The following is a 9,757-nucleotide window of genomic DNA, read 5'->3' as shown; positions in this document are numbered from 1 at the left end:
TAGTGAAACCCTGTTATTCCCGAGAGTTATTACCCTGACATCCTGGCCCGGACCGAGGCCAGCCGGCACCATATTTAGATTTGTTTAAATTTAGAAGCTCACAGTGGGTTACAAATAGATCACATCTGTGGACTCACTCTTCCTCTCATCCCCACTTCAAGGTTCAGTCACTCTGCCCCACCCCAGATATTAGCCAGGGATACTCTGGCACTGGTCACTTGGGAGCCTACCGGTCCCAAACAGAAGTCACCTCCCAGTGGGCTCTGGGGGATTCCAGCTGCGGGGGGAGCACAGCTGCTCAGCTCTCTGCATGCTGAGCCCCAGAGGTGGGAGCCAAAGATGCTCCCCAGGGCCAGGGAGCCTGCATGGGTCCACACCAGGTGAGGGTGCATGGGGTGAGCTTGCAACAGAGCCACTTACAGGGCTGTGTCCCTGCCTGGACTACACATGGGGTCAGAGAAGGCAAGGGCTGGGGCCAGAGAGGCTTCCGGGGCTAGAGACCAGGTGCTTCCAACCAAAACAGAGGCAGAGACTGCTCTGATCTGAGCAGAACCTCAACACCGAGAATCACCTGTATGGAGCTGGTCAGAGCTGGCATCTCACCTGGGGAGAGGATGTGACCCTACCCCCCTCCCTCCGCACAATCCTTACCTTCAGGAACATGCTGAATCCCGTCTTGAGGAGGTCGGTGAGGCCTGCAGACATGTGTTCAATGTCGCCAGGGTCCGGCCTCTCGGGACTGAATATGTCCTCCACAATTTGCCTCAGCAGTGGCTTATAGGACGCCTGTAGAGACAGAATGTTCTGCCTGAGGGTGGATGCCTGGGCCTGGACACCAGGCTCGTTCATGTGACACTGAGCAATGACTGTGCCATGTGTGCACATGTGCTTGTGTGTGTGGGGATGTGTGTGCACGTGCACATGCGCCGATGTGCATGTGGAGACGACTTAGCCCCCTGGTTTCTGATATGCTCTGCCCAGTGTGGCAGTCCTCTGCTGCGCACGCCTTCCCCCAGCACGTCTCACGCCTGTGATGCTCGCCCAGGATGACTCGTTTTCCATTTAGACCTGAGGCACAAGGTGCTGGCATTTGACAAGTCACGGTGGCCTCTGGCTTCCCCTGGCCGAGGGAACTCAGTGTGACTTGCAGGCTGTTTCTGTGCAACCAGAGCCCAGTCTCCCCCTGCGCCCAGCCTCCGAGTGTGACTTGGGGAAGAGCGGATAGGGGACAGGAGGAACCGATGAGGGCAGGAGGAAGCCAGCGGCCCTATGGAAGTTTTGGAGGACATGGATGATGAGCGTGTACTTCCGTGGGCCCATGGCCATGTTGGCCCTCCCCCCTGTGACCAGTGACCCCACACTGGGCTCTGTGAGAAGGCCCTGCCCACTGACTGCCACAACTGTGGCTCCAGCTCCATCCCGAGTTCCTGCTGCCAGATCCTCCTGCATCCTCCTCCGCATCCTCCTCCTTGTTGTCCTCCCCATCCTCTTTCCTGTCCTCTTCTCTATTCTCCACCCATGTCCTCCTCACCTGTCCTCCTCCCGCATCCTCCCATGTCCTACTCTCCATCCTCCTCCTGCGTCCTCCTTCTGCATCCTCCCGCATCCTCCTCCCTGTCCACCTCCCCATCCTCCTCCTCATCTTCTGCCCACACCCTCCTCTCTGCTCTTCCCTGCTCCCTACCCCCATCCTCCTCTCCATCCTCCTCCCGCATCCTCCTCCTTGTCCTCCTTCCCTGCTGGGCCGCCCTCCTCCCAGTCCTGATGCTGCCCTGCCGCCAGTCACATCGGCACTATGTCCAGAGCAAGAAGGATGTTTCCTGCCACATGCTCTCTGATCTGGGATGACCTTGGGAAAGCCGGCTCCACAGCCACTGCTGGGATGTGTCCCATCTGGAACTCAGTTTCCCTCTTTGGCCAAATATGTGATTTGCCTGTAGCAACTGCCATGGAGACTCAGTGCACTGACCTCATCCTGGGCTTTATCTTCTTTTCTTACAGTTGTTTCTTACTCTAATTTTTCCTTTATTCCAACTTTTTTTTTTTTGAGTTGCATTCTCACTCTGTCACCCAGGCTGGAGGGCAGTGGCACGCTCTCGGCCACCACAGCCTCAACCTGCTAGATCAGGCGATCCTTCTGCCTCAGGGTTCCAAGTAGCTGGAACTATAGAAATGCGCCACCTCGCCCAGCTAATTTTTTTTTTTTTTGATTTATTGTGGAGATGAGGTCTCACCAAGTTGCCCCAGCTGGTCTGGAACCCACTGGCTCAGGCAATCCTCTCGCCTTGACCTCCCAAAGTGCTGGGATTACAGGCTGAGCCACCGAGCCCAGCATATTTCAATTTCCTTACCTAAATTGTCTTAGATAAAAAGCAAAGTACAGACCATCAGAATAACAAGTAACCATCCACAGGAATACAGCTGGCACCTAGGGGATAAGGGATAGGAGGACCGGTATCTGCCCAGTGGGGGATTCTGGCCACTTTTGGTTCTTAGTCCCACAGACCACAGTGTAGGCAGAGGGCTCACGACTGTGCGGACACTGGGGCAGAGCAGCCAGCAGAAACACCTGGAGGATGGGGATTTCTTTAAAGCTATGGGTAAATCTTATTAGTAACAAGAGAAATTCAAGTGAAAGCTAGACCAAGATAGGTCTTTTAGATGTACCACACTAGCAAAAACCCTGAAGTTTAGAAGTGCACTCTTCTGATGAGGCCATAGGGTAGCAGGTCTTCTACATGGCTGGCAGTGGGTGAGTGGCCAAATCAGTGTAGACAGCGGTGTGGCAATGTATCTGACCTGCAACCTACTTCCAGCCAGTCGGGATGTGCTCATGTGTGCATGTGAGGCCCATTGAGGCTTCTTGCTGCCAGTAACGACAGAAGATCAGAAGTCGCTGAGCACCAGGGAGCAGAGTTGTTCAGTAAATGGGGACCCTTATGTGAGGGGGCTTTGAGGGCAAAAGGGCAGCTCTGTGCTTGTGTGGCAGAAACGCAGTGCAGAAGTGTGTGGGTGCAACAAGCACTGTGGGCACTGGGCGGGCATTTGCATGGACACGGCAGGGGCACAAGAGTTGGCATCTGCTGAAAAATGACCTCATGGGATTCACAGACCACCAGTAGCAGTGGTCATGGGGTGGGGGCCAAAAGACAAAGGTGATAGGCACCTGCACTACTCAGCAGGTCCAAGAACTTCATGGCATTGCACAGCTGTGAACACCAGGGCACACAGCACGTGGCCTCTCCAGGTGCTAAACATGGATGCCAAAACTGGCTGAAGTGCCCAGCACGTTGATGGGGGCAACCTCTAGGAAGTAGGAGACCGGATTTTTTTTCCCCAAATTTTCCAAAATCAACTGGTCTCCTTCTGGAATCACAGAATAACACAATATACATGGGTGTACATGTTAAAAGGCCATGGAGTGACTTCTACGCTCTTAGATGTCTTTTCTGGTGGCTGTCCCAGAGCCCTCTGTGATCCTAGCCTGCCTGAAGCTCACTCTCTGAAGCTATGCCTTCATCTTTTCAGAGCTTCTCCCCACGTTGTGGTCCTTTGGCCAACAACTTGCCATCCTACCAGCATCCTCATCGATATGCACCGACTTCCTGAGTGAGGGGCTCCTGTGTTCAGCCAGGCTCTTGTCACCTGGCTAAAGGACTATGTTCTCCCACTGTCTTCCCAGCTAGACATAGCTGTGGAGTGAAGGTCAATGGGATGCAGGTACAAGGGTGCTCTGGGACTTTCAGACTCTTGTTCTTAAAGTGAAAGGCTGTGCTTTGTTCCCCTTTTCCTGTTCTGCTTCTTGGGATGTGTGTGTGATGCCTGGAGCTCCAGCAGTAGTGCTGGAAGATGTGGCCATTCCTCAGGGTGGACAGAGAGCTGGGAAAGCGCCGCCAAGCCCATCACATGGACAGGCTAACTCAGGGCCAACTCAACGCACCATGAAACCCTGTGAGCCTAAATCGTGGGCTCTCAGCCCTCCATCACCCACAGCTGAATGAGATTTTGACACAAGCAGAGAACGTGATGGTATGGGAGGCAATTCTTCCTCCCAGGCTCTCATGGCTCCTGATCAGCCCTACACCACAAACTGGCCATGTAAAGTCACCAGGCATAATTACAGAGATGCACATGGGCTGCTGTACGTAGGGGAGGAGAAGCTATCTGTCACTCCATTATGAAGACAAGGGGGCTTCTCTCCATCGATGCAGCTTCCATGGAAGAAAGTGGATGATTCCAGAGAGTCGGAGCAGTGAATCCGCGTAATTCCGCCTCCTTATCTGTGCGTGGCACAGTGCACAGGGCGACAGGATTGTTCCCAGGGCTCCAGTGTAGACAGAGACTGAGACAAGGGGGACTGGGAAGTCGGACACTAGCTCTCTCTGTCACCTGGTCCCACTTTCAGCTGAGCTTTGGGGAATGCAGTGCGTAGGACAGGCTCGCAGAGCCCAGTCCCTGAGGGGTGGCAGAGACTTGGAAGCGCTGTTCCCTGACACTGTTACTTCCGGGACTTTGTGACTGCTGGGGCGCTTCTGGGGAGGCTGGGATGCTTTTTAATGTTTTTTTTTTTTTTTTTTAAGGCGCATAGCTGAACATTTACTTAGAATGAGAAAAGAAATCACCATTTAAAATACAGAAGAGTAACAGATGGCAAGTGCATCACACCAACCGGAAAAGTAACTGGTGTTTTCCTGAGTCACTGCCTGATGTCCCTCTGTGACACACGCAGCGCACATTTGTTGGTGCGTCCTCACTGACGACTTTCCCACAGTGACCACCTGAAATTCCATTTTCTATGCATGTATGATAGCTGTGCAGTCATGGTCTCTTCATCCGCCCCGTCTTTGACCTCAGCTCTGGGATGGGGGCTGAGGCTCCACCACCGGTTCAGCATCGCCGGTGGGGTGGTTAGACTCTGCCAGGAGAGGGTGCCGTCTCCCGGTGTATTCGTGGTTCCTGCCACCATGACCAGCCATGGTTCTAACTACAGGATTCAACAAATGGCCTTTCTTGTTTAAGCCATTGAGAGCATGTTCTTTTTCTATGTTTACTTGTGACTCAAAGCGTAGAAAATTATGTAAGTATTATTAACTCAAAGAGAAGCTGATATTGTATGGAAAAAAACTCTCTATTAAGAGAACTCAGTACATGAATCACAGTAGCACGGGGAGGGGTGGACGGTCAAGGGACACTACGGGGGGGGCATGGCATCACAAAGGGCATCTGGTCCTAAACCAGGGGGAGTGAGGACCAGTGGAGGCCAAACTCCACCTGCATGCAGCCGCTTATGCGGTTGACCCTGACTTGGACCCCACATCTCTATCATAAAATAAAAATTTTTTAAATCTGAGGGAAAAAAGAGAACTTAATACAAGCCACCGAAGTGACACCGTGCATTCAGAGAGCACATTTGGGGAACTCTCAGGAACCAACAGCAAGCAGCATATGTCTTCTGCCTTCTGGACGGTTTCCAGTTAGGGTTTAATGATGAGAGCCATCAGTCCCTCCCCTCACCCCTTAGTTTGGACCATCTCATGCCTGCAAGCATGCTGCTGAAGTCTGGCTGGCATGAGCTCTGGGCAGTGGCTTCTTACGGAACTCTCTGACTGTCATGGAGCTGGCCCACTTCCCGGTGCAGGACCGTGTTGATGGGTAAAGGGGGACAGTGGCTGCTCCAGTACCCACGAAAGATGTTCCCATATACTGGAAGGACTGGAGAGAAAGGGGCCACATTGGCTGCCTCAGCATTCAGAGGGTCACCGTCATCATTTAATTTTCCCACTCACTCTCTGCTGGTTCATCTTTGTGAGGGGCTGGAGGCGAATGAGAGACTTGGAAACTCTGTTCTTTCCTTTTTGCTGGTTATGTATTTCCTGCTTGTGTCACATGGGGGTGGTGGTGGGAGAAGTCTGTCCCCCACCATTTGGACACCCAAGCTCCTTCATGCTCAGGGCCTGGAGCCTGGCGCTGGAGGCTTGGAGGGGTGGAGAGGGAGAGGGGGTGGGTTTCCAGAGATCCTATGGGCTGCCTGAAAGTGACACATGTATTGCTCCCACCACCGTTCATTGGCCAGAATCAGCCACAAACCCATGTTCACCTGCAAGGGAACCTGGGACACTTGGTCTGCCTGGGTTCCTGGAGGAAGCAGAAGTGGAATTAGGGGAACACATTGCATGGTCTGTGCCAGACATAAGGTTAGGTGTGGACAGAAACATTCATGTCATTATTCCTTAACTGCTGGCAAGCTGCATGTGTGGGCAACGGGTTATATAGAGTTCCTTTCCCTCCTGTATAAGAATGTGACCCTTGATTACTTTTCTAGCTCGGTTTCCCTGGAAACCTGATAAAGGAAGAATGTCAAACTACGCAGCCAGGCAGGGTTGCTGAGGACAAGAACAACCCCGGGCTGGGGGACAGCAGGATGGGGAGAGCTATTCAAATCTGATGGGAGCCAGAGCTCTGGGCTTCCCTAGACGACCCCCGAATGACAGCTGGACGCGGCCCTTGGACGGAGGCTGGAAGCTATGCCATGGAGTTGTTCCAGAGAGACCAGTTCTCACAGGGCATGAGGGGCTTCAGCCAGGGGCCTGGGTGCCTGCCCCCATGAATCCAGCTCTCTCACTCCTGGGCTGTCACCTTGAAGCCAGCCAAGCTCAGGCTTTGATGTGCCATGGAGGGTTTGCTTTTATTTTTTGCTAGACTAGACTGAGCTTTTCTCCTTTTATCTTAAAGGAAATGACAAGTTTGCAGATTGCAAATGGTTCACTGGGGCATCTTGTCACCCACCCAGCTGCCTATCCACCCAGAAGCAGATCCTTTTTCAAAGACTTGAGGGTGAGCCCTTCAGCTTCAGCACAGGAATCAAAGCCTAGGGGTGTGAACGGACTGCTCGAGTTCACGGCGGAGGAGAGTTTCTAAGGTCTCTAAGGGTCTTGGTGGGTGACCTCAGCTGACCACCAGCACCATTCATCCACACTTCTAGAAACTCCAGGAGAGCCACCATGTAGTGGGAGGGAAGCTTGGGTCGGCAGCAAAGGTCTGGTAACTGTCCCCAGGCATCTGTGTGCCTGTGGCATGTCCCCCACCCCTCCTGGATCCCGGGACAGTAACCCCTCCAGGCTTAGCTTCAAATGCAGACACGCTCCCCAGTCACCCAGCATACAACCACTGCTTCCGGAGGAAGAGATGCGAGGCTGCAGTGGGTGATGCATGCTCCTGTCTAGCACTCCCAGAGTCAGCGCCCTGCAGCTGGGTGTCTGTCTCAGTTCTCACCAACAGCACACTCAGCTCCCACGGCCTTTTCAGAGTAGACTTTCCTGAAGATTCCGTGGGAAGACAGAGAAGGTTCCCCCCAGCAAACCTGGTGGCTTTCCATCAGAAATGCTGTTCTTTTCCAAACACCCACCTCTGGCCTCCAAGAAACCTAGTTCTGACTCGTTTACAGACTCCCCACCCTCCAGGCCCAGCCTCCCATCCCACCTTGCCCTCCCCTTTGGGTCTTCCTGGATACTCCTCCCTGTTCCAGCAGAGCCTCCCCCTCACCCTGGAGTCTCCCTCCAATCAGCGTGTCCTCCGCAGGTCCCTACCCTCCTCTGAAAGCAGCAGGGAGTTTTAAATAACCTTTTCCCTGCCCTCGCACTACCGGGTTCATTATCCAAAGTGTGTGAACGTTTAGAGACTGCTTACATCCAGAAGGTTGGGAGTCCCAGAGGCTGGCCTCACATGCGGGGCCTGGAGAGACTGAGTCACAAGGGAGAGTCAGGCTTGCAGGGGTTGCTGGAATAGCTGTGACTGATCCAGCTGTGAGGCAGCAGTGATTCCCAGCCTGCTGACAGAGCCCGGAGGGCACATGGGTGGGGAGGGAAACCTGAATCCCAGGGGCTGGAGTCAGAGTAAGTCCTTCACCTTGGGGGGTGAGGTGGAAGCTCCTCCTGCTGCTATGTCTGAGTCCTGCAAGCATCAGGCGAGGGCCCCTTCACATGCATATACTCACCTGGTGGGCTTGGCTCCCAGGTATGTACACAGACTTGAATTGCCTCAGGAGATCCCGGGCTCCCGCAACATCTCTCAGCGAAGTGAAGAGTTCATCCGTGGCGGTTTGGGATCTGGGAAATGTCAGGCGAGCCGAAGAGTTACAGCCTGAAAACCCAGACACATTTTCTCAGTGAGTATATGTTTACGTTTCCGTCCCGACTGCTGGAACTGGGGGAAGGGCAGCTGGGACTGTTTGCACCCTGCGTCTCCCACTGCCCACCTGCAGGGTGCCCAGTTACCAAGAGCGTGGTGCACACGGGCGCAGGGTCTCTGGCAGAAGTGACCCCAACACTACCTGATGGAGCCCACGGCAGGCCCAGGCAGCGGCAGCTTCAGGGAGAAGCACCCCGGAATACAACTCTCTGTCTCCCTACATGTTCCAAGCTGTAGGGATCAGACTCCCTGCCTGAATCCCCCGGGCCCCACCAAGCAGAACTGCAAGAGTGAGGGAATTGTGGCATGTCAATGGCAGGACTTGTAGGATAGGCCCATGGGACACGTGTTACAGAAGAGTTGTCCAGGCCAACACTTGGGGCCTAGCAGGAGACGGCTCTCATGATCATTCAGTTTCTTCTGGAAATTTACAATAGAGGGACTGATAGTGTTTTTTTGTTGTTTTTTTTTTTGAGTTGGAGTCTCACTCTGTCGCCCAGACTGGAGTGCAGTGGTGGCTCCCGGCCACCGCAGCCTCGACCTGCTGGGCTCCGGCGATCCTTCCGCCTCAGCCTTCCAAGTAGCCGGAATTACAGGCATGCGCTACCACGCCCGGCTGATTTTTTTTTTTTGATTTATTGTAGAGATGAGGTCTTGCTGCCCAGGCGGGTCTCGAACCCGCGGGCTCAGGCAATCCACTCACCTCAGACTCCCAAAGGCTGGGATTACAGGCTGAGCCACCGAGCCCGGCGATAGTGTTTTGTTAAAGGCTCATTTAGAAGAGAAGAGACATGACCATGGACATGTAGGAAAGTGAGAGAAGAGAGATTAAAAATGTATCTACTTGGCTCTCACACATCGGACATATTGACTCTCTCATCTCCACAACCTCCTTACAGGGGGAGCTGTTATTTTCTCCATTTTACTTATTTATTTATTTATTTTAGTGAGAAAGCAGGATTTATTGAGAGGACAGAAAAGCTCCCACAGTGGGAGGGGACCCAAAGGGGTTACCCTATTTTCTCCATTTTAAGGTCCAGGTTATGTCCTGCATGCCTATGAACAGATGCTACTGAGATCCTGCTCTGTCCACCTACCACACATGGCATCTCACTTGTGGGTCTGGGACAACTGTGTGCTCTGAGTGCTCCCACCCCAAGAGCTTGTGTGTCTGTCTGCCCATCTCTCTCTCTCATTGCCTCTCTGTCTTTCTCATTGCCTCTCTCTCTCGATACCTCTCTCTGTCTCTGTCTCGTTTCCTCTCTCTGTCTTTCATTGCCTGTCTCACACACATGTATACACATGAGAAAAACCACTTGTACACATCTGCACATGAGAAAACCCTCTCACACGGGTCCTCTTTCCCTACCTGTATAAATACGTGTATGTACACACATGTTGCCTTGTTTTAAATTAAAACATAGGTGTGCCCTTGGTTGCTGGTTCTCCAAGGAGCTAGGCCTTGTCTTTGATTAGATCCTTTTTAAAAGAAGTTTTTTACATGCAGGATTCCCAATACGGCACATTGCCCTTGTCAAGTGAGCCAGGTATGGAAGGTTCATGCAGCTCA

At 53.1% G+C, this 9,757-nt stretch overlaps 1 protein-coding gene across 1 annotated transcript in view; it reads right to left on the bottom strand.

Annotated features, from left to right (window-relative positions):
• LOC103256730 (sec1 family domain-containing protein 2-like) overlaps window positions 1-9,757 on the bottom strand; it is a 152,590-nt gene that overhangs the window by 8,351 nt on the left and 134,482 nt on the right. Inside the window, exons 6-7 of the mRNA XM_021710548.1 lie at window positions 7,994-8,139; window positions 652-786 (exon numbers count right to left, since the gene is read on the bottom strand). Of these exons, the coding sequence (XP_021566223.1) occupies window positions 652-786; window positions 7,994-8,139 (281 nt within the window). The remainder of the gene's footprint in view (window positions 1-651; window positions 787-7,993; window positions 8,140-9,757) is intronic.

Source organism: Carlito syrichta, unplaced genomic scaffold (assembly GCF_000164805.1).
Source record: "Carlito syrichta isolate Samal-C Ts95f unplaced genomic scaffold, Tarsius_syrichta-2.0.1 Scaffold79415, whole genome shotgun sequence".
Taxonomy (NCBI): Eukaryota; Metazoa; Chordata; class Mammalia; order Primates; family Tarsiidae; genus Carlito; species Carlito syrichta.
This window is presented reverse-complemented; position numbering and strand designations above follow the sequence as displayed.